The sequence below is a fragment of the Penicillium oxalicum genome, chromosome III (genome assembly GCF_001723175.1).
Source record: "Penicillium oxalicum strain HP7-1 chromosome III, whole genome shotgun sequence".
Lineage (NCBI taxonomy): Eukaryota > Fungi > Ascomycota > Eurotiomycetes > Eurotiales > Aspergillaceae > Penicillium > Penicillium oxalicum.
Window position 1 is genome coordinate 443404 of NC_064652.1, and position 23400 is coordinate 466803.

Genomic DNA, 23400 nt, shown 5'->3' on the forward strand with positions numbered 1-23400 from the left:
TAAGAGCTCGTCCTGGTCGGTTCGTATTTGGGCCAAATAGTTACATCTATCGAGGGAAAGGGTTCGTTCCCCGCATTGTGGCGCTTGCCGCTTCGATCGGCCATGTCCAGCCCGTAACACTCTTTTGGTTTCAAATGTGCAATGATACCCCGCTTTGACCAAGCAGCCTCTACGCAGTGGGAACGTGAAGGAGTATGGAGTAAGAATTATGTCCAGTCCAATGTGATCGTTTGCGGAGAACCGATGGCGGTCTCCCCACCTTTTACCTCGGCCCTGGGCTCGGTCCCGGGCTAGCGATGTCGGGCAGAAGCACTCCTCCATAACACATGGTCCTTCGAAGCTTAGCATGTCAAGACCACAAAGGTGCATCCATAGTAGTCCAGGAAAGAGACGAGAGAAATTTGAAGGTGATCTGAGTTGGAAGACATGGCATTATCGGTTCTGAAGAGCGCAAAGCATGATGGCGCTGTGGTGCACGTGAACAAGACTGCCTGAGGATTGACAGAAAAGAAGGCGATGCTATAGCTGTCGAAGCTGGGAACAGATAAACTGGTTACGCGAAACTAACGTAAAAATGTATGTATTGCAAAGGGGTGTCAAATGCTGGCCTCGCAAGATATCCAGTGGAATAGATCACAAGTTCGCACTGAACGGTCGATGGCCTATGGTGTGCTCCCGCCATTAGAAATCCACAGCACATCAATGTCCGTTCGCCATGGCCTCCTTACCAGTGAGCTCACAGAACGCCTTATAGGTCGTAAATACATTCTCATCGCCGTCACCGCGGCCGGTCTTCTCAATCACACACTCGGCGGTGGCACCAATGAAGAAGACAAAGCCCTCTTGGACTTCCTCGGTCTTGCTGCCAACGGTGATGCGACCCTGACCCCCGGTACAGATCAAGATACTCGGGCCCTCGATCGGATCGAAAGTCACCTTGGCTCCCGTCCGCTTAAGATCCGTCTTCAACACACTGAACTCCTCAATGGGAGGGTCGTAAAGAAGACAGGAGGAGGCACTGGAGTAGGCAGCGGCATTGAGAGTGGCGTAAGGATAGTCCGTGGGCACCAGCTTCTGCTCCTCGATGGGGGCGTACGAGTAGGTCAGCATCTGAGTCAGGGTATCGATATCCTTGAATTTTGGGGTGAACCCGGCCCGGACCACATTGTCAGAAGAAGCCATGCACTCGATGATATCGCCAGAAACGTAAGCATGAATATCATCCGCCTTGAGGAACATGGCCTCGCCGGGGGACAATTTGATAAAGTTGAGGAAGAAGAAGACAAACAAGCCAATGTCACTCGGGAATTGGCTGTCCAGTCGACGAATGATGCCGGCGAGTTCCTCCGGGTTGGAAGGGTTGGTAGCCACATCATCCGAGAGAACCCCAAAGCGAGTGGGGGTGTTCTCCGCCAAAGCAACGAGCTCCTTGCTGGCGCTCTCAATATTTTCTGACTTGGACTCCATCAACTTCGTAAACAAAGAGCGAAGGGCATCCTTGTTCTTTTGTACGGTCGCTTCATCGCTCGATTCTTCATTCCCCCTAATGGTCTCCTCAAAGTCACTGACAGCCTGTGAGCCAATTAGATTCCGAAGAGGCTCAATAGCCTTGAGGAAGTGGGCAATCTCGGCTAGTGGACGGAAACCGCAGAGGCCTTCAAATGGTGTGATGGCGATGGTCATCTCGGGCTTGTGGTTGTCATCTGCGAGAACACAATCCACATCAGCACTTGTCCCGCACAGAGCAGAGAATTTCCTTTCGATTTGTGTCTTTTTCATTTGGGTCCTGTACCTGGATAATTGCTGGAATCTCTCTCGTGGAGCTGCTCGGCCAATTTTTTATTCGGGTGGGCCTGGATGCTCAAAGCCTTGCGGATGGAGAGAACTTTGAAGAGGAAGGGCAGCTTTCCACCATAACGTTCGGTGATCTCAATCGACATCAACGCCTGGTTGTCTTGAACAAGGTCGAGGAGGGAGCGCTGAGTCTCGAGGTCCTTGGATGGCAGGGAGGGATGAGTGCCCATCCATAGCTGTCGAGGCTAGTCAGCATCTCTACCCGCCGCGTTTAACTACGGGCGTTCAAGCCCGATGGCGTGAACAGTGTGATTCTACCTCTGCGTAAGGCTTCTCGGACTCGATGGAAAAATCCGAGGGGGCAGTTGTTGCGGCATACCGTGCTGCTGCCGACTCATGGCCAACCTTGCCTATGACGATGGTTTTAGTGCGGGGCATTTCAGTCTCGCATCGAGTCATACATACCCCAGTCGTAACTGTTCACGCCTACAAAGAGATCAGTCAGAGAATCTGTGTTGCTCAAAGGAAGCACTCTTACCGCACTGTAGCCGAAGTAGTGGGATCTGCATGTTGTAGGTTTAAGGAGTGAGCAAGGAGCGCGAGGGGGAAGGAGGAGTCCGTATAAAAGCTGCCCGTGATGTTTTCACTCTTACGTAGGGACGCGACACCCCGCCCAGGTTTTCGGTGACGGGGAGTCCCTCTCAGGTCCGTGGCCAACACGGGGAGTTCTTACTGAACGAGCGGAGATTGGGCCACCGAAGACGGCAATCAGACAGCCTGATCTTAGATGAGCAGTTGTCTGACCGATTCAATGGAGTCGAATCACTCAATCGAGACTCTTGTCCCCTTCCGCCTCCGTCTTCTTTCCGCAACCGTCGGTGTCCAAACTACTAATAGTACTACCCGGATAGGGATTTTGCCAGCTGTGTTTCTCCCAGGCGCCTCTTCTGGGAATCTGGATTTTGTCAAGTGCATTGTTTACAATGAATAATGTAATCGGGCCACTCATACCACCCTCTTGTGGTTTGAGGATACGCAGAGAGCAGAGAGCAGAGGGCAGAGGGCAGAGGGCCTGTAAATAATTAAAGATTAGATACAATTGTGCCGCTTGCCAAAACGAGTAAAGAGTAGACGCGCGGGTGCACGGGCGCCGAGCCGACCGCCTCAAGCTTATCGCCGTCGCATTTCTCCGCTCTTCCAGAGCTTTGACCGAGACAGACCGATCGACTTGAAAGCGGCTCGCATCATTGCTTTTCTCAGTCGCATACCTGGGCCAAGTTCTTGCGAAACTCACTGTTCGCTTCGAAAAAAAATGTCTCGAAATCGCCCACGGCCGCGTGATAATGGACTGGGGAACAACGAAGAGATGGAGCTCTGGACGCGCATCTGCCAGGACATTCGCAAGTCCAAGGACAAGTTCGACCAGCAAGCATCTCTCTCCGTGCAAATCAAAACGCTGGTCGACAAGATCACTCGCGAAGGGAATAGTATGTCGAAGATTACTTCTGGCCTCCAGATGGGCATCGTGCCTACGGTGATCTATAACCACGCCGCAGTAATGCGGGGTGGTGTTTCTCGATGACCAGGGCATGAATGGAAACCCCCGATCGCGGATGACAGTCACTAACTGGAAGCATGATCAGAGCCCACCATGTCCGAACACGACGAGCTTGACAAGTGGCTACGACAGAGTCAGAAGCTCAGCGAAGAAGAGCGCTCGATCATGCAAGAGGAACCCTGCGACGTGATCAAGAACCTGGAGCTGCTGACCGCGCTGCGGAAAGCCTCCGAAGCAGAGGCTCCATCCAACCGATCCGCTGCCCTTTCGAAATCTCGTAAGAAACGCAGTGAAATGGAAAGCTCGGCCACTGACTCCGCCAGTGCGTCGGGGGGTGACAAATCTGGCCGACCCAAGGGCGCCGTACCTCGCAGCATGAGCGTGTCAAGCAATCATACACGCGACGGTCGGAACGACGGAATCGCGGTGAAAGTCGAAGAGGGCTCCGAGGGGGCAAAGGGCACAATGGCCGAGCGCAGTGGCTTGCTCGGCGTCGGGGCTTTGGTGGTCTTCAAGCACAGCAAAAACAAGCAGGGTGTAGAGGGCGAGGGGATACAGTGCATCATCAAAAACATTTCAGGGGACGGGTCGAAGAAAAAGTACGTTGACGTCTAGATTTACAGCGCGCAGACCTCTCGTGCGCTGGGACTCGCAGCTAATCTGACCTGACCGACTTGCAGGTGGTACGACGTTCAAGACCCCGAGCCGAATGAAAATGGCGAAGAGGGAGCGGTCTTCCGGACAACCGCTTCATCTCTCATTCCCATCCCTCATGCCGGTGCTCCCTTACCCTCGTTTCCTGTCGGCAAGCAGGTTCTTGCACGATATCCCGACACAACCACCTTCTATCGGGCCGAGGTCATGGGATCCAAGAAAGACACCTACCGGCTTAAATTTGAAGGGGAAGAGGATGATAAGGAGATGGAGACCGAGCGCCGCTTTGTCTTGGAAATTCCAACCAAGTAGCTTGATGGCTGGCCATCGTTAATATAGTGTTGGATGATGTGATGTGACAATGATACCCACAGCGAGGCGCCCCTTGGCAATTTCAAAGATTATACACGCTCTACCTCGAAGCAGGACTTGCATTCTACGACCCATTCATGATTCGAGTGGACACGCGCTGATGTCGTTTCCTTCGACGTATTGGATTCTACTACTAGGTGTCGTCGTGGCATGTGACAAGTAAACGCAGTCTTTTGTCCGCGGATGATCTTCATTCCTCAACTACCTGTGACAGTCATCCATGCTCGATCGGCCTCATATGGTGCAGAGTTGCAAACTCTCTGCAGGGTACTCATCTCTCTGTAGTCAGTACTTACCGATGGCACGCACTTAGCGGCTCTTACATGTACAGCTACTTCTGTGGTACAATTGAAGCGATGGAAGCTGCTAGAGTAAGCGGGTGTGGCCCGCGCACCTCAGGCTGACAGTCCCATGACTCAGCCGCCCCCCTCCATCGCTCGGATTCGATGCCGCCTCTCCTCCGGGGGCCGAGGGAATACTTGACGCCATGCGAGAGTCGGTGCCACTGCAAACAAATTCCGCTTCCCGACACATGGTCCCTCCCCGCCCGATTTTCTCGTTGAAACACCTCATCTGACCGCTGGAGATTCTCACGTATACAACTCCCTCTCCCTGCATCCTTCTGGTTCTCTCTTGTCGGCCGGCGCAATGACGGACCTTCCGGCTCACGCCTCCCCTAAACTCACCCCGCAATCCTCGTCCGTGACGGATCGACACGAAGACCTCGCCGACGATGCGAGTCAAGGGAGTGGGATCGCAACCGGTGAACAGACGCCAGCGCTCCCCAACTCGATACTGTCGCCCGCCTTTACCCCTCCAGCGACCCCAGGGGGCACATTGCACTTGACTTCGAACCCGACACATTTGCTGCACGAGAACCAATCAGCCAGTATCCGACACCAAGGCGAGCACAAGAAGGCCCCAAAATTGCTGGAACAGCTCCCTCATGTGGAATGCATTGTCCGGGCGCGTATCCCCACCACCAATGGCGCAGAGATGTTCTTGCACCTCTATCACAATGACATCGATAACAAGGAGCATTTGGCCATCGTCTTTGGCAGCAACATCCGCAGTCGGAGTTTGGACCGTGTACGGCCGGGAGAGACGGAGATGGATCGCATGATTCGTGGAGCCTATGTGGGCAAATTGCATCCCGGGCGAACGAGCAGCTGGTACGACGACGAGAAGAACTCCGAGTCGGCGCAGGCGGGCCGCATGGAGCCCCCGTTGGTTCGAATCCATTCAGAGTGCTACACAGGCGAGACGGCGTGGTCCGCTCGCTGTGACTGTGGTGAGCAATTGGACGAGGCCGCACGCTTGATGTCCTTCCCCGTGGAAACTTTGGCGGCGGATGCCCCGCCCGAGACACAATCCTTGCGTTCGCGGTCGGCGGGAGGAGTGATCATTTATTTACGCCAGGAAGGTCGAGGCATTGGGTTAGGCGAGAAGTTGAAGGCATACAATCTACAAGACTTGGGATCCGACACCGTGGAGGCCAACCTTCTCCTCCGTCATCCAGCCGATGCCCGCAGTTACGGCTTGGCGACCGCCATGCTGCAGGATCTCGGCTGCGGTGCTGATGTCAATCCTGATGGCATTCGTCTGCTGACGAACAATCCGGATAAAGTTCGTGCGATCGAGGGACCCAATCGCGAGGTGTTGGTGAAGGAGCGAGTTCCCATGATTCCCTTGGCTTGGCGCACCGGCGGGGAACGCGGGATAAAAAGCTCCGAAATCGAAGGTTATCTCAGAACCAAGGTCAGTCTGGCTGCTGAAGCACTTTTCTCCGAAAAATCTCCCTTTTTGTTTACCCCCCCCCTCTCAAATTTCCCTTTCCCCCATTATTTTATCTTTTTTTTTTTTTCCCGTTTTTCTCCACGCTAGGAGCTTAGACTCTGGGGCCGGCCGTTGGACGGGTATGGTGATACGCGGAATTCAGGCGGTTGGCTGACAAGGGTTCAATCTCAATTTGAGCAGATTTCCAAGATGGGCCACATGATTCAATAATCAGCCGAAATGAATGCCGTCCGTCTCAGGTTCACCATCTGATTCCGCTTACCTTGACACCCTTGGCTGGTGGTCTCGGGTCGTCGACGAGCCCGAGATTGCCGAGACGGCTCCGTCGTGTGCCCAATTACAGGATGGTCTTTCCTCGTAATCTTCCATCCCCTCGTTGACGGTGCCGAGGCTATCAGGCACGGCGACGCTACGGTGGTGATCTCCCCTCACTCCATCCCGAGTGGTGGATGCTCGCGCGAAACGTCTCGCATGACCTCATTAAACTGGCACACGATCGTCGTGATGGGGATGACTGTCTGGATGGCGCTCTATTATTTTCTTTTTCCTCTCCCCTTTTTGTAATATCCCTGCATCGTCTATTCCGGAGGATTCGGATGGTTGTGCGAATGATTTTCTTGTGTGATAACGAAATGATGCGGTACATACTAGTATCAGTGTCCTTGGGTGTTTATGAATGTCCATCCCGACAGCCCGCGAACCCTCCGAGGCGGCTCGACACCCCGTTCTTGGTGGAATGGGTTCACGGAATTTCTGTTTTGAGTCTTTCTGATGGCTTTTCCGACGCAGACACCAATCATTCGTGATCGTTGCGATCGTGGTAGACGTGGACCGGTATTGCCCTTCATGCCTCCATTGTACTGTATCGTGGTTAGTCATGATTATGAGACGCTGCACGTTCTGATGTCTGGCATGTCCGGAAGGGCAGGCGCTGCTGAATGGATCTTGGCGCCGATCAGGCTGACCATGACTCGTGGCGATGCAGACGTCGATCTTATTGAACTTTAGTCCATTGGCGCCTGAAGGGGTGCCCCCGAATTTACTAGAAGCGGGTTAGCACCATCAGGAGGGTATGCTGAGGTTCTGCGGCCTCTGTATCCACGCTGGCGTCGGGGATCACAAACCTGGTGCATTAGGCTCCACTGCATTAGGTCCCGGCCAAGCAGGACCATTCGAGACCAGCCATTATTAGCAAGCAACCTTATGACTTAGCGCGAATCCTTCCCCCTCCCCCCCTATGGAGGCTTGAAGCTCCCATGGGAGGCTAGGACAGGGTACTTTTCTTGGCTAAATGGCTATAGCTTGAGCTTCGGGGACCTCAGGGCACCCTCCTGAACTATCAACGCTCAACAGGCCATACAAGTGACTCGCTCTGGGTCAATAGCACCATGCAGGACAGGCTCAGCCAAATTTCCCATCCTGCCCAACCATCTCAGTAGTGGACCTGCAGGGAGCTACTAGTGATTTAAGGGCTTGCGAGACGGTCGAAACGGCTAGACCCTGGGGCCATTGAGATGGTCCAAATCTTGGATGGGTGCAGGTAAGACACATCCATGAAAGTGATGAAGAAAAACCTTAAAAAAACTCGACCCGATAGGAAGAAAGAGATTGTGGGAGGATTTCAGTGCTGGTAATTTGGGTAATTTGGTATTTTCGGCTTCCTTTTCGTTTCTGGTCGTTCGGCCGGAAGGGAGTGGAAAGAAATTGTTCTCCAACGGCTCCTCCTCCAAGCCTCCGAGCCTCCAACGCCGCGAGTCTCCCTTCCGCAACTACTCTCTCGTGGTCTCCGAGATTTGGGGGATACTCGCACTGCAGCTTCCTGGGGTAATTTGGTCCCTGGGAGCTTTTATTTTTGGGGGGGTTCACACTGCTTTGGCCTCAACTCTCTTCGATTTGTTCTATTTTCATTTTCATCCTAGGTCGTTTAGCCCTCGAATTCCTTCCCCACTACCGCTGGTACTCTCTCGGCCTGAGATTTCGACTGGATCGTCGTGACCCACTCCTACCGCCAACGCCCAAACGCTCTCTGGGAATCGCCGTCGTCTCTCCGTCTCGTTCGCTCTCGTGGAGATCACTAGTCGCCGAACCGGAGACCCTTGATAAATCCACTCTTTCGCCTCCTGGTGGTGCATGGATGGTCTCCCACGATTAACCATTGCGAGCGTCCAGGTGCGACGAGGCAATGACCAACCGCGCTCCAGCAGTGGCTTTCAATCATTCTGCGCCCTTGGCGCCTGTTGAGATCATGATTGAGAGCGCCCCCATAGCGATCAATACTGCTCCCACCAGTGCGACAACCACGGCCACCACTACCACCGCTGCTGCGGCGGCGGCGACGGCGGCGGCCACCGCGCCCGCCAATACGACTCCTCCCAATGCCCGAATTCCCAAGACCGAAGAAACGCCCGGTCCATCACGCTCAACGTCTCTCGGGGCCGAGGCCGCGGCCTCGGAAGGCACCGAGAGCAATCGGCCGTCGACGGCGGGGCGGAAGCGGAAGTTGAACAGCACGTCGTCGAGAGGAGTGGCGAATCTTACGCCAGATCAATTGGCGAAGAAACGGGCCAATGATCGTCAGGCGCAGCGTGCCATTCGAGAGCGGACCAAATCACACATTGAGGCCCTTGAGCAACAGGTGCGCGATCTGGCATCGCAGAAACCAGTGCTGGACCTGCAGGCCGCCCTGCAACATAATGAACGCATCCGGTCGGAGAACAGAGAGCTTCGGCAAGGACTGAGGGCCGTGATGGAGATTGTGCAGCCCTTGTTGGCGAGACAGGAAGCTTCAGGTAGAACTCACTCTTCCAGCGGCATCATTGATCGAATTGAGATCTTGACTGACCCTCGGAACTAGATCTCCGGTCCTTTCTGGCGCAACCTCGAAGCGCCCCCGAACAATCCCATTCTCCATCCTTCCCCGAAACAGACCAGGTGCACACGGATACCAACAGCCAGTCCGCACCAGTGAATGAGAGGCCCTATCCCGAGTCGGTGGCCAGTTATGATACCCCGTCCCCCTCGCAAACCGGATCGGCGATGGGCAGTCGACGTAATAGTCACCACGGACCCCTTCCACCACCGTCGTTCCGAGCCGCCTTGGACACGCAGCGCCATAACCTCGTCCATGGGTTGGAACTGGGCATGGAAGAACGTCTCGGGTTCAGCTTTCTGCTCGACCCTTCTCAAAATGTCCCCAAGGTGGACGGGCTGCGGCGCGCCACCTCGGAAAATTTCCGCTCTGCTCAACCCTCGCCCACGCCGTCCTACATGCAGCCCATGAACTACGGTGCAAACCCCGCCCCAGCATATGCGACCCCCATCAGGAATTCAGGCCCCACCTGTACGCTGGATAGCATCTTGCTGGATTTTCTGCACAATCGGCAACGTGAGGCCGCGGAGGGGATTCCGGGGCAGAAGCTGGTTGGCCCGCCGTACCCCAGTGTTTCTTCGCTTCTGAACCCGGAGAAGAGCGCGCAGTCTCATCCTCTGTCCAAGGTGTTCACGGACATTCTGCGCACCTTTCCCGACATCAACTCCCTCCCCGTCCAGGTGGCTGTCCTCTACAACATGTTCCTCCTGATGCGCTGGCAAATTTATCCCACGCAGGAGAATTACGAACGGCTGCCCGAGTGGCTCACGCCTCGCCCGACGCAATTGCTCCAGCCTCATCCTCCCTGGATGGATTATATCCCATGGCCTCGGATGCGAGATCGACTGGTCACCTCACCGCAAGACTATCCCTTTGAGAACTGGTTCATCCCGTTCACGCGAGGCATGGATCTGAACTGGCCGTACGAAGCCACCGATTGCCTCCTGTCTGCCGTCGACTCGGACGATCTCATCATCAATCCCGTTTTTGAACGTCACATGCGGAATCTGAACAATTGGTCTCTCAGTCCGCTTTTCGCAGAGGCGTACCCAGGACTCGCAGATACCGCCCGCATTCGACCGGAACCTGGGAAACAAAATAGCTCCCACACAGCATAAAATAAACATCTCTGTGATCTCCTCGGACCCAGCTGGTCTCGGTCTCTTTTTCTTTTCTTTTTACTTGTTCTCTTCTCTTTCTTTTATGGCGGGGGGTGGTGGTGGTTGGCAAACTCTGGGATATTTTTTGTCATAGGAAGCATTGGCTTCCATAATCTTTTCCGAGAGTGTGCGTCTTTTCTTTCTCTCTCTCTCTTTTCTTGTGGAACCATGTACGGATTGTAGTATTTCCATTGCTCCGTGTATTTTAGATAGGGCTGGGGTTGACATGATCAATGAAGTGATGCCTATTGAGGAGATTGCTCTTTTTTCTTTTCTACATATTCACACATATATACAGCCAGATTCATCCGGTGAGAAGAGACATCTTCAATAGTCCCACGCTCGCCATCCCCATATTTCTCCCCCCGAGTAAGCTTAGCTCTCTATATAGGGTGAACAACCTCTGGACACCGGAAGAACTCTCATCGTTCACTTTTGACGGCTCTTCTCATTCCAAAAGGGAAGACCGGCCTGTTGGCGCAGCACTCCATACATGGAACTGCTGTCGAGACATTCACCCGCATAGTCCCGTGCGGCCTCCATATTGGCCCGCGCCAGCTCCAGGCCAGGTAACTTGACATTTTGTTCGCCGGCCATTGATAGAGCGTGTCGGGCATCCTTGATGGCCAGGGACACGCCGAATCCGGGTCGAGACTCGATTGGGGGGGCGTAAGCACCCGTTGTTAATCTGATTGATGGGATGAGAAAAGGAGGTTGAAGTTTTTTGGAGGGGGGGGGTTGGAGAGGTACGATGACCGGGGGATGATTTAAGTTGGGATCAGGTGATTGTTGCATACTGCATAGGTACTGCATGGTCCAAAGTATGTAGTATGCAGAAGCCGAGGGGGAAGGGAGTCTAGGTTCTTTGGAGGACAAGACCAAACGTACCTCTTCGAGTAGCCGCCAGCGACGGGACCAAAAGCTTCGCCGATCAATTCTTCCATGGGCCCTGTTCCTAGGCCTGTCTGTTCGGCAAAGACTTGCGCTTCACCGACGGCTTCCATCATGTTGACGGTGACGATGTTTCTAAATTTTGAGGGACGGTATCACGGACCATTAGTACCAAAAAATTTCAGCCAATAAATGGGATCGCTGTAGAGACGGGAGATAGCCAGAAACCAAGCATGTCCATGCATGTGAACAAAAGAGAATTGATTCAAAAAAAGAAAAGAAAAAGAAAAAAGAGGGAAAAAGGAGATGGGGGGGGGGAAACAGACAGGATGAGACTTACCCAGCAATCTTCAGCAAAGATGACCTGGCAGCATCCTCCCCACAGTCAATCACCTTACGGCCCATCACATCTTGAATCAGCGGTTTCACAGCCTCAGTTGCCTGCTTCGGGCCCCCGAGAGCAAACACCAACTTTCCATCCACCGCGATAGGATGACCCCCAAACACCGGCGCAGCCACATACGACGCCCGCTGAATCGTCAATTGATCCACGATCGAGCGCACCGTCTGTGGATGCACCGTTGAGCAATCCACGAAGATCTTTTCCCGAAGCGAATGGCCCGAGTCAACGGCGTCCGAAATCAATTTCTGCAGAACTACATCGTCGGATACCTATTGGGCCGGACGACGAAAAAAAAAGAAAACATTCCCCTCCTCGAAAGGAAAGAGGAATGAGTACGTCGGCGCCGTTAGCTTGGAATGGCACCCTTGCATTTGATTTGGGGGATGATCAGTGAACGATCCAGAGATCGTTCCGGAGATCCCGTCCTGGTGCTGCTCAGCCCTCCGTTCTTAGCCAGTCCTCCATATCTGTCCCAGACAGGCAGGAGCAGGCGGAGGAGGAGGCGGAGGAGACGGGAGGAAGAGAAGAGAGGCAGTGGTGATGCAAAGTCCCAGAGATGTAACGTGTACATACCATGGTGAAGATAATCCCACATCGAGCGACCAGATTTCTGAAATTGGGCTCTGGGACCCCGCCAACGGTCTGCAGGGGCCGTCCCCGCGACATGGTCCGGTTGGTATAAAGTAAGCTTAACGCTTGTTTGGCCGCGAGATGGCGTTGGAGATTGTGGGCCATGGCGAGGCCCATGGATCCGAGACCATACTGGAGAGTTCAAACGTGTCTCATGTTAGTGTGATTGATGGGGTCAGATTTGAGCCTGAATGTTCCAACTCTTGGCTGGTGATTTTCATTCCGGATTGACTTTGTTTTTTCCTTCTGGGGGGGTTTTTTTTTCTCCCAGTCGATCCGGGTCATTTTTTGCCTTTTTTGGATCGGATCGTCATCCATTTTTTGGGGGTGTTTTTTTTTTCATTCTTCCAGCCTGTCACGGGTACATGGAAGCAGCAGATTCTGTGGACGGAGTCAACCTACCCAACCAATTTGAGTCATCGTGGTGGCTGACGGTTGCGATCACCTTCTGCTCGCCTATCTGGGGTGCTGACTGGATTGCGACGAGAGGGAAATGTGAAACAACTGCCGCTACCACGCAGGAATGTCAATGTCAGATCACGGGCGCGTTGAAGATTAGGGGGTGGATGCCCTACCAGGGTATGGTCGACGATCATCAGATACTGATCCCGAGGTATTCGGAGGTGGATGGCTTGCCGATAGTACTTGCCGGGCGTGGGATCAATTGTCCCTTTGTGGCTGTTGTCTCAGGAATATCGACGGCAATGAGGAGGGTAGGTTTTGAACGGGTTGAAGTACTCTGGTGACACTGACGGAGTGGAACGACCTCAGGGTTTCCACAGAATCTGGGGAGAGCTACTGTGCAATGATCCTCCCCACAGTGTCACGCACACTCTCTTCAGGTTAAATTTCACTTCCCGAGGAAAATCGGAGTCGGCCGATCGTTTGTTTTGGAGCGTTCCTCCGAGGCCCAGCCAATATATATGTGGTAGTGACGGCACGTATCAACAATGACGCCTTTGGGATGGTTGTGCGGATGTGAAGCATTTCCACTTCAATAGAAGAAGATGACTTTCCTAACCTTCCAAGCTATTTGCTCTACTTAAGACGACCCGAGCAATCTGACCATGCTTGAACCAGTAGCAAGGAAGGCCTTGGCCTTGAAGCGTTCAACATGCATCCTGGATGAGCCAGATCGTGCCAAATCCAGTTCTCCGTCGAATTTCTAGGTTCCCCCTTCTATGTGTGATCGTCGTGACTCTTTGCTGAAATATAACTCTAGCGGCTGGAAGTCTTCCTGCGATCGTGGATGTCCATCTCTCTAGGAGCTCCCGTCTCCAACGGGTGTCTCAGGCCGCAGGACATTGCGGGCTCCCAGGCACTACATATCGACTATGAGGTATCTTAAAACAGTATATTGTGAGTGGTGAGTCTTGCAAGACGCAGCAAATGATTTCTTTCTATCGCAGCTAGAAGAATTGATCTTCTTTGAATTCCGTTTCCTGATCCAAACAAACCAATGGGAATCAACTGCAAAAACACGGAAAGACGCAAGTACCATCTCCTCGGCCACAGCCAGACCAAGTGAGCTTGATGAATTAAACATTCTGCACTCGATCTGAATGATCCTGCAACGCGCCTTCAGCCCGTTTGCAGCTGCTGTGCCTGGCACGGTTAGAAAGCTCGAGGGATGGATGGTATCGATGTTTATGCCTCAGGCTGCAATAGTTGGAGCTTCCTGGGCCTGCCCTTCTGATGTATGTATGTATACCAGGGCCGGCCGCCCTGTGCATTCATTGCGAACCTCCGTATCTTCTTTGCGTCTACCAATTGTCTGTTCAAAAACTCCAAGAGAGTCATTCAGATCTCTCGTGCTCCCTTCTGTCAATGTCCAATATCAACACAGGTACAACGTGTGTAATACACTTGGCTCCTGCTCAGCTTGTAGCACCAATGCGGGGAGCCGCCGCCGTAAGGTACTGTCACGTAAATAACGATGATGATGCCCAGGCGGCAGTGGGACCTGCTAACTAACCGACGATAACTCCAAGTCGAACTCCCTCCACCTCCGCGCCCCCCGACGCTTCATCAATTGCTCTCACATTTCGGTGACAGCCTAGGCCCATCGACTGATCTTATTCCGGCGCCTTATCTCCCCAGACCTCCACCATGGCGGATGTCCCAATCGGTACCTGCTTCCATTCCCCGGAATCCGCGCGTGTCCCTCCTCCTAGCTTTCCCCAAGCTAACAATAGGTAGTGCTCGATGGAGGAACCGGTTTCCTCAAGGTCGGATATGCTGGTCAGGTTCGTCCCGTCGGACTTCACCCTCGAACTATTCAAAGAACTCACGCGCTCTGTCTTCTCGCTAGAACTTCCCAGAGCACCAGTTCCCCTCGATAGTGGGGCGGCCCATCCTGCGAACGGAGGAGCAGGCGGGCGATATTGTGGTCAAGGATATCATGTGCGGAGAAGAAGCTGCCGCCGCCCGATCCATGCTTCAGATTAGCTACCCGGTGCGTTTGAAACCACCTTGAAGAACCTCAGCTCTCGTGCAAGCCTTTGCGGCGTCGAATACCCCGCCCCCCCCCCCCTTCTCCCTCCATGCAGCAAGGTGCACGAGCGTGACGCTGACGACAGACCTCGTCCGGCAATAGATGGAGAATGGTATCGTCAAGAAATGGGATGATATGCAGCATCTGTGGAACTACACCTTCTATGACAAGTTGAAAATCGATCCTGCGGGGCGAAAGATCCTCCTCACGGAACCACCCATGAACCCTCTCAAGAACCGTGAAAAGATGGCCGAGGTCATGCTCGAAGGGTACAACTTTGGAGGGGTCTATGTGGCGATTCAGGCAGTGCTGGCACTGTATGCTCAGGGTATGAATCGCAATCAATTGTGCCGTGGGGGCGCTCGAGTGCCGAAGTCCTGACATGTCGGTGTTTTTTTCCCTTTTAGGTCTTTCCAGCGGTGTCGTTGTCGATTCCGGTGACGGTGTCACTCACATCATCCCCGTCTACGAATCGACCGTGTTGAACCATCACATCAAGCGATTGGACGTGGCTGGCCGTGATGTCACCCGCAATCTGATCGCCCTTCTCCTGCGCCGCGGTTATGCGCTGAACCGAACGGCCGATTTCGAGACGGTGCGGCAAATCAAGGAGAAGCTCTGCTACGTCTCATACGACCTGGAGCTTGACAAGAAGCTGTCTGAGGATACCACGGTCCTCGTCGAGTCCTACACCCTTCCCGATGGCCGTGTGATTCGAGTCGGTAGCGAGCGATTCGAGGCTGCCGAATGCCTCTTCCAGCCGCATCTGGTTGACGTGGATCAGCCCGGTATGGCGGAACTGCTGTTCAACACCATCCAGGGCACCGATGTCGACATCCGATCCAGCCTCTACAAGGCGATCGTGCTGAGCGGTGGTAGCAGCATGTATCCCGGTCTGCCTTCGCGGTTGGAGAAGGAGCTGAAGCAGCTCTGGCTTACACGAGTGCTTGGTGGTAATCCTGAGCGGCTGAACGTAAGTCTTTACTGGAATAGGTCAGACCTTTGTTGGCATTTTCTCAAGACTAACTCTCTTTTCTCTTTTTTTCCCCCTTGGAATAGAAATTCAAGGTCCGTATCGAGGATCCTCCACGCCGAAGACACATGGTCTTTTTGGGTGGTGCTGTCCTTGCCAACCTCGTACGTGACGTTTTTGCTTTTCTCTCTCTCTCTCTCTCTCTCTCTCTCTCTCCCTTCGTGCAATTATTTGAAGTACATACTGACTGTGGATCTCAGATTGCCGACAAGGATGACATGTGGGTATCCAAGCAGGAGTGGCAGGAACAGGGTGCTCGCGCACTGGCGAAGCTTGGGCCCCGATAATGCAGAAACACCAAGGGCCATTGATTTTAGCTCAGGCCCCATCATTCTTCGTAGTTCTGTCAACTCTTTCCCCCCCTCTGTGCATGGTATCGATTCCCTAAACTTGTCTTCGCCTCTCAACCTCACCATTTCAGTCCTTGCTCCGCGATTCCTGGCACACGTCGATATGCTTCGCGGCAACAATATGCTCTCTGCCAATGCGCAGTGGCCCTCTGAGTCCCCCATTTCCTTAAGCAAATAGTGTTCTGTATAGAATAGTTTCCTTTGTGGATCTAACGACTCTACGCCGCCACTCTTTTATATGATAATCTACGCGTGCGCCCAACGGTCCACAGAACCCCAGGTCTCCGATCGTTGAGTCTCTCCCGCGTCTTGACCAGTCCTGTTGAGTCCTGGATGAGACATCCCATTCAGCGACTGGAGCCCCCCCTTCACTCAGTAGAGGTGCCCATGATCCGTACAGACAGGATGGCCTTGGTGTCTTATTGCCTGGATGGCTCCCCTTGTGTTCGTCTCTCCACCTTCGACTTCTTCCCCTCTGCGCCCCAAGTCAAGCCGGAGATTGGACAGAGACGGTCATACATGTAGGAAATAGCATCACGTTGTACAGTCGGTCAGTACTCTGCTCGGCGTACCCGACGGAATCCGTTATCATTGAGCTTTTCCTTGAGCGTGTATGCGCCCGAGAAGCAAGTGTTCAACACAACGGTCATTTGTTCTTTGAGGGAGCTACCAAAAAAAAAGTATTTGTGACTCGAGTTTCGCAGCAGCATTCAATGTCTCGATGCACGCCACGGCGTGATTGACCTCTTTGTATCGTCACTGGATGTCAGCCTTCCAAGGTGGGAGTTTTTCCGCAACCGCCGGCCGCAGTGTACTTTTTGGTGCGAGACCCGTTTGGTTGGTAGGCATGTCTTCCGATGAAGCATGTTTCCATATTCAAAGTGATCATCATGTTTCCTAAAATGAGTGGGAAAAGGATCCGACAAAAAAAGAGAACCATGATCTCTCCTTCTCTTTGGTGGAATGGGTAGCCAGACAGCCATCTACCCAGTCAGCTCCTTGGCCCGTGTCACAACGAAACGCGTCCTGACCTGAGGTCGAGATCAAATCGCCCTCTCCGTCCTCCGCCTCACGTCTGCAACCGCGGGAGGGACCCACTGCTGTCCATCGGCGCCAAATCTTGGAATGGAACACGGTCTCGTCGGGTTCAATAAGACGTCACGCTGACGATCATCTCGTGGGTTTTCCAGACTGACTTGGTAGATGGTTTAATGAGTATACAAAGACAGGACCCCCAGGTGGTCGATTGGGATCAATCTTGAAGGAACGTTGGATATCTTTTTTTTTGAAACCTTCTTCACGGTAATTTGAACAAGTGCTGTCTCTATTCGACGACTAAAACGCAGTAAGTGCCTTGAATCATATACACACAAACACATGCACCCTACACTATCGCCACGACTCTATTTTTTCTTTTTTCTTTTTTTTTTTTTTTTGGTTTTTTGGTTTTCTCATGTTGGGACAATGGCCTGCGTTTGCAAGTTGGAACATGACAAACAGATTCGGATGAGTTGGAAAAAGAAAAAGGGAGGAAGAAAGTCATCCGTCATGATTGTCTTATGAAAGAGAAACGCCTCCGTCTTGTCTCACTGATCATCGCTCTCACTTGCAGTTCGAACTTTGCTGTCCTTGAATTTGACTGACCAGCACCCCAGGACTTTGGTTTTGCCAGTTTCACTTTCCAACACAATGGTGCAGACATCCACGGAGAGAGAGGCCAAGGGCCCCCAGGATCAATTCGAGCCCGGTAAGTGATTCGAATAATGAAGGTTTCATTGCAGAATTCGCAGAATTCCGACTGTTCAAAAACAAAAAAACAAAAAAAAGCTCATATCTAACTGACATTGTAGGTCACAAGGTCCCTATTCAACATCAGGAGAATCCCGGTCTGCAGAGCCAAATTGGGAACCCCAAGCCCACTTCCACCAAGCTCCCCACCGAGGATAATGGCTATCAAACCTACAAGGCCGCAGGCAAACTGGAGGGGAAGCGCGCGGTGATCACCGGTGGAGATTCGGGCATTGGACGGGCCATCGCCATCCTCTTTGCGATGGAGGGAGCCGACGTCTTGATCACGTATCTTCCAGAGGAGGAGTCGGACGCTCAGGAAACCAAGCGTCGGGTGGAGGAGACTGGACGGAAAGCACACCTTCTTGCGGTGGATTTGCGTGAGAAGAAGAACTGCCAAAAGGTGGTCGACACGGCGTTGGAGACCATGGGTGGCATCGATTCCTTGATCAATAACCATGGGTATCAGAATATGGTGGAGGACATTAAGGATTTGGACGAGTAAGCACAATTTTCTCACACGGGATGAAGATCGAGCACACGCTATTTCTTCCTTTGAACCATGCCCGAGATGCTAACGATCTGTTCCTTTTTTTTTCTTTTTTCCTTAGGGATCAATGGGAACGTACATTTGATACGAACATCCATCCCTTCTACTACTTGTCCAAATATGCTCTTCCCCATATGAAGCAGGGCTCCACCATCATCAACTGTGCCTCCATCAACGCCTACATTGGACGCCCCGACCTGCTCGACTACACATCCACCAAGGGAGCCATTGTCGCCTTCACCCGCGGTCTGTCCAACCAACAGATCAAGAACGGAATTCGCGTCAACTGTGTCTGCCCCGGACCAAGTACGTATCTCCTCTCTTTACATCCCATCCATGCCCTTTCAAGACACAGAGAACTAATTCCTTGCCTTTCAGTCTGGACTCCCTTGATTCCGACTACCATGAACAGCTCAGCTCAGGATCAGTTCACTTCCCCCATGGGTCGTCCGGGTCAGCCCAGCGAGGTTGCCACTTGCTTTGTCTTCTTGGCCAGTGCCGACTCAAGCTTTATCTCGGGCCAGTCTCTGCATCCCAACGGTGGTGTTGTGGTGAACGGCTAAGCCTGTCAAGCCGGTGATCCTGTTTTGATAATGTGTTATGGCCATTGCATGAGCTTTTAAATGATGCTGTCTATGAGTGAAGCAGCTATTTCCTTTTTTTATCTCCCATGACGAGATCGAGGTGATCAGATGTCTTTCTTCAATGCAGTAAATCTACTTTATTCGGATCGGTGGTTCTGGGAAGCTTGAGTCTAACACTCGTGCACGTAGTATAAGTTTGCACTCGATGCTAGCCGCGTGAACTCTGCGAACCTCCACCTGCATCTGTGTTTTCCCCCTACTGTTCTCTGTTCCTTTTTTTATTAGGGTTCCCCCTCGCGATCCCTCAAGTGGAATGAAGACGGTGATTCGTTGGACAGAGTATTACCTTCAAATGGACTGAGATACACATAGAAAGCGCCGACATGGCACACCCAATCAAGTTACACATTGGAACTTGGTAAGACACTGATTTCCTCAACTCCCAACTAGAATTATGCCAAGGGAGGGGAGAAAAACCACAAAAAAAAGAACCTTAGTAGCATTCAATTTTCAAATGACACAGAGGTCCACTACGTCCCGTCAGAATCACCTAAACGTACATCTACGTTGCAAGCGCTCACTGCACGGGGACCGAGCCAAATGATCCAACCCCTTTGAGCGAGACTGGAATGGGACTGGTGGTGGCCCAGAACCAGACCCTGCAAGCATTGCATTGCGCACATCAATGAATCTACGATCGTGGGGACACCGCCAGCCAGAAACCTGAATGGAGCACACGACCGAAGGTCCAGAGCGACTGTAAAGGCAGGCTGCAGGTCCGCTGTCATGATGAAGTCAGGGCATCCCAAAAAAAAAAGTCGCCAGTCGCTCTGGGCGGGGAACTTTCCGAGATTCCACTCGGATTTAGAACTTGCTTGTTCCGCCACCCAGGAAGAAGCAAACAGGGTAATGGAAGTTCCTGGAGTGAAGCTGGATCATGTTTATAAGGATGTTCATGTCACCCCTTGTTGGAGTTGTTTCTGAAACGAACATCGTCCTCTTTTCTACTTTTACTCCCCCAATCCACGGTTGAGAGTCACCTCTTCTTACAATCATGTCTTCGCAACACAACAATGCTGCCTTTAAGCTGGAGAATCTTTTTGGTATGAAGGGCAAGGGTATGTGCTGTTATTCCAAGATCCCAAGATCCCTTGAAAAATTTGGATTTCTCTCCTCCGTCACTCCTCTGTTCACAAGTTGGCATGGCGCGCACTGTAAATGTTTCATTTACTGACCTCCGACACATACAGTCGCCCTCGTCACGGGCGGTGGTTCTGGAATCGGCTTGATGGCCACTCAAGCTTTGGCCGTCAACGGTGCCAAAGTCTACATCACCGGCCGCACCAAGGAGAAGCTCGACCGAGTGGTCGAGATCTACTCCAAAGACATCCCCGGCGAGATCATCGCTCTCCAAGCCGACGTCACCTCCAAGGAATCCATCCAGAACCTTGTCGACGAGATCTCCGCCAAGGAGTCCAAGCTTCACATCCTGATCAACAATGCCGGCATCAGCTCCACCAAGCAGGACGTCGACAAGAGCACGCCCGAGGATCTGAAGCAAGAGCTCTTCCACAACACCAGCACCATCAGCGATTGGGACGAGGTCATGCGCACCAACGTCATGCAGATCTTCTTCATGACCACCGCTTTCCTGCCCCTGCTGAACAAGGGTACCCAAGAGACGCCCGGCTGGTCCAGCACCGTGATCAACATCACCTCCATCTCGGGCATCGTCAAGGTCTCCCAGCACCATTTTGTCTATAACACCAGCAAGGCCGCCGCCATCCATTTGACCAAGATGTTGGCGCACGAGATCGCCGACTCGGGCGTCAAGATCCGCGTCAACAACATCGCCCCGGGCGTCTTCCCCTCGGAAATGACCGCCAAGGAGAGTGACGATAAGCAGAAGAGTGCACTGGAGAAGGAGAAGTTTGAGAATAAGGTTCCGGCTGCGCGTCCTGGTAAGGACGAGGATATGGCTGGAGCGGTGCTCTTCGCTGCTTCGAACCAGTATCTCAATGGGCAGACCGTCGTGGTGGACGGTGGCTACGTGCTAGCGGCGGGTTCTATTTAAAGGAGCCGCTCTGAAAGGAAAAGAGACGTACCTGATCACAAGGAGGAGGAGGAAAACTTTGAGGAGTCCTGATAACAACCTCCGATGACATGACTTTTTTGATGAATTTAGCAGAGCGCCTTGTTTGTGTTTTTTTTTAGGATGCTTCAGTGGTTTTTCTCGGATAATCACACTTGGTTGATATCAGTACCTATTTATGCTTCATCATGATCCATGTCTATTGTCCGTAGTGCGTTGGTGGACTATGAACATGAAAGTACACATGGAAGGACGTATATTGATGTCTCGGGGAATGGGAAACTTTCAACTGTAGATCTAGATCATTGCGTAGGTTGAATGGCACAGATGGTGGGATGCATATCATTTCTCTACAAATTATAGAAGACGGGGTGAATGAATCCCGTGACATGAAAATGTGAGTAACCACCTTTCAGGTACGAGCACTCGGACCGTCAAAATCCAAATCTCTCCAACGCTCGCCTCGAGTAACGTAACTTCGTAACCTTATGCATGTCCCGAGTGGGAAATGGAAAGTATACACAGTGTGAGAAGATGACGACAGATTTAACAAAAATTGCAACAGTGCTTCATAGGGATGAAAAGAACCGAGATGCAAACGTGAACGAAAAGTGTGGATTGAATCACTGTTCAACCGCCGAGGGTGAAACAGCGAGAATCACCGCTAGCGCCGCAACGATCAATGCAGCCGCCACAAACGCCGTCAATGCAACACTGCCGCGACTCGCAGGGAATTTCCCGCGGATAATCCAGTATTGACTCTCAAAATAGCGGTGAAAGCCAATGAGAAGGATCAGAATGGCCACGCCGATGAAGGTAGAGCCGAGAGGTTTGCCCACGCTACGGAGGCGGGATGAGGCGGAGGCAGCGTGGATCTGAGACGAGTCGAACTGAGGGGGGTATATGCCAGAAGAAAAGGAAGAAGCTTCGCCAAAACCGGACGAATGTACCGAGGTTCGCGAAGTGTTGAGTCGGAAAAGTTGGGTGACGGCGATGCCGATGGACGCAAAGGCCAACGATGTGCGCAGCCAAGCCAGAAACGTACGTTCTATGGGCGACGGGCTACTACTCAGCACAATCCCAAATGAACAAGTCGCTTCGATGTTGACAAACCTAGTGCTAGATGATCACGCGCCACGCTCCCTTTGTTTTCTAGCTCGAGCGAGCCATACTTGTCGAAGAATCGACTGAATCGAGACCGGTGTGGCTCGCCATCTTCGTCCTCGCTCGCGTGCCGGTTTCGGTGATTGCTCTGATCGCCACCATCGCCATTGCGAGGCTCTGGTACGATGGTATCGTTCCAGTTCGAGGATCTCCGTGTCGTCCCAGGATTCGGAGTCGCCTCGATGGCACCGTAGTCCCGCGTGGAGGTCCCAGCTCCGCCTAGCACTTGAGATGATTCGTGTGCTTCTGGGACGCTAGCACGGGGCTTGGCCCCGGATTTTCGTGACGAAAAGCTCGAGTGAGACCGGGTGCTACCAAAGGAAGAAGAGAGACCCGAGTTCCTTTGAGTCGGCGAGCGTGACGATAAATCATCTCCGCCTACATTCTCCCTGGACTCGTGGGATCCGGTAGGAGACACCGCGGACTGACCCGGGACATTCATGATAGCGCGATCAAGCGGCCTCTTCCGTCCCCAATAATCTGTCCCGCAACAGCAGCAATTGTCAGAGCCACTGCCACGCGATCAATATCCAGTGGAATCCCGGCAGACAGCGCAGGAGAGACTGTCGAAGAGCAGAGAGTCCTGAAACTGGCGATTTCGCAAACCAATCGAACTCTTTACCTGTCGGCGCGGACCGTGGGCTGGATTCAAATTGAGATGGATTTCTGAAGCATATCACTCAGGTCTAAAACCGTGCCTCGAGTAGTATGCGGAATATCTCCCACTTATACCGGGTCCGTCTGATTTCGGCGAGAGGAAATCCAGATCCGCGCGACCTGACGAATTTCTGGGGCAGAAGATGATCACACGCTCCACTCCAAAATACTATCCCATTTCGGGCACCTGTCGATGGCTTTGAAGTTTTGAATCGCATTTGATTCGTCCGGTATCTGACCGCTTGAATCTCCGCCCCAGTCCCCCGCCATATCGCTTCCAAAGACGTCTTGGCGGACGGAGACTTGACTTCACACAGAACTGTCTCGACTTTTTCCTTTCAATGAGGACAACTTACAAGTCAGTGAGCTTCCTGGTCGAATCTATGGCCTGGATATAGAGGAACCTCACAGCTCGTCGTGAGCCCTCGGTGAACTCTAAATGCCAAATTGATCGTGCCGGCAGAAAGTGGCTCCACCAGTGAGAAATCACGCCAGTCCGCTCCGGATACACGTCATATTGTTTCCCCATTCAGCAAGCGGTGTCTCTGCTCCACTTGTCC

General features: G+C 52.7%; 9 protein-coding genes across 9 annotated transcripts; 6 read left to right on the plus strand and 3 right to left on the minus strand.

Moving 5' to 3' along the window:
* Positions 1-699: 699 nt before the first annotated feature.
* POX_c03635 (Mannose-6-phosphate isomerase) lies at positions 700-2363 on the minus strand (the record flags this gene model as incomplete). Its single annotated transcript, XM_050112527.1, has 5 exons — positions 700-1703; positions 1793-2030; positions 2113-2204; positions 2260-2280; positions 2333-2363. 5 exons carry the CDS (start codon positions 2361-2363, stop codon positions 700-702), a joined length of 1386 nt encoding a protein of 461 aa, XP_049970083.1.
* Positions 2364-3106: 743 nt separating this feature from the next.
* On the plus strand, positions 3107-4318 carry POX_c03636 (uncharacterized protein; the record flags this gene model as incomplete). The annotated part of the gene is made up of 3 exons (XM_050112528.1): positions 3107-3281; positions 3438-3951; positions 4033-4318. 3 exons carry the CDS (start codon positions 3107-3109, stop codon positions 4316-4318), a joined length of 975 nt encoding a protein of 324 aa, XP_049970084.1.
* Positions 4319-5026: 708 nt separating this feature from the next.
* POX_c03637 (putative GTP cyclohydrolase-2) lies at positions 5027-6385 on the plus strand (the record flags this gene model as incomplete). Its single annotated transcript, XM_050112529.1, has 2 exons — positions 5027-6136; positions 6263-6385. The coding sequence occupies 2 exons, from the start codon at positions 5027-5029 to the stop codon at positions 6383-6385; spliced, it is 1233 nt and encodes a 410-aa protein (XP_049970085.1).
* A 1972-nt stretch (positions 6386-8357) lies between these two features.
* Positions 8358-10162, plus strand: POX_c03638 (uncharacterized protein; the record flags this gene model as incomplete). Its single annotated transcript, XM_050112530.1, has 2 exons — positions 8358-8964; positions 9030-10162. The coding sequence occupies 2 exons, from the start codon at positions 8358-8360 to the stop codon at positions 10160-10162; spliced, it is 1740 nt and encodes a 579-aa protein (XP_049970086.1).
* Positions 10163-10633: 471 nt separating this feature from the next.
* On the minus strand, positions 10634-12245 carry POX_c03639 (uncharacterized protein; the record flags this gene model as incomplete). Its single annotated transcript, XM_050112531.1, has 4 exons — positions 10634-10892; positions 11093-11230; positions 11436-11767; positions 12072-12245. The coding sequence occupies 4 exons, from the start codon at positions 12243-12245 to the stop codon at positions 10634-10636; spliced, it is 903 nt and encodes a 300-aa protein (XP_049970087.1).
* Positions 12246-14237: 1992 nt separating this feature from the next.
* POX_c03640 (Actin-related protein 2) lies at positions 14238-15942 on the plus strand (the record flags this gene model as incomplete). Its single annotated transcript, XM_050112532.1, has 7 exons — positions 14238-14256; positions 14328-14374; positions 14440-14583; positions 14725-14950; positions 15030-15595; positions 15682-15759; positions 15856-15942. 7 exons carry the CDS (start codon positions 14238-14240, stop codon positions 15940-15942), a joined length of 1167 nt encoding a protein of 388 aa, XP_049970088.1.
* Positions 15943-17694: 1752 nt separating this feature from the next.
* On the plus strand, positions 17695-18906 carry POX_c03641 (putative oxidoreductase; the record flags this gene model as incomplete). The annotated part of the gene is made up of 4 exons (XM_050112533.1): positions 17695-17752; positions 17856-18294; positions 18405-18649; positions 18722-18906. The coding sequence occupies 4 exons, from the start codon at positions 17695-17697 to the stop codon at positions 18904-18906; spliced, it is 927 nt and encodes a 308-aa protein (XP_049970089.1).
* A 1075-nt stretch (positions 18907-19981) lies between these two features.
* POX_c03642 (uncharacterized protein) lies at positions 19982-21001 on the plus strand (the record flags this gene model as incomplete). Its single annotated transcript, XM_050112534.1, has 2 exons — positions 19982-20045; positions 20178-21001. The coding sequence occupies 2 exons, from the start codon at positions 19982-19984 to the stop codon at positions 20999-21001; spliced, it is 888 nt and encodes a 295-aa protein (XP_049970090.1).
* A 641-nt stretch (positions 21002-21642) lies between these two features.
* On the minus strand, positions 21643-22625 carry POX_c03643 (uncharacterized protein; the record flags this gene model as incomplete). Its single annotated transcript, XM_050112535.1, has 2 exons — positions 21643-22067; positions 22133-22625. The coding sequence occupies 2 exons, from the start codon at positions 22623-22625 to the stop codon at positions 21643-21645; spliced, it is 918 nt and encodes a 305-aa protein (XP_049970091.1).
* Positions 22626-23400: the final 775 nt, after the last annotated feature.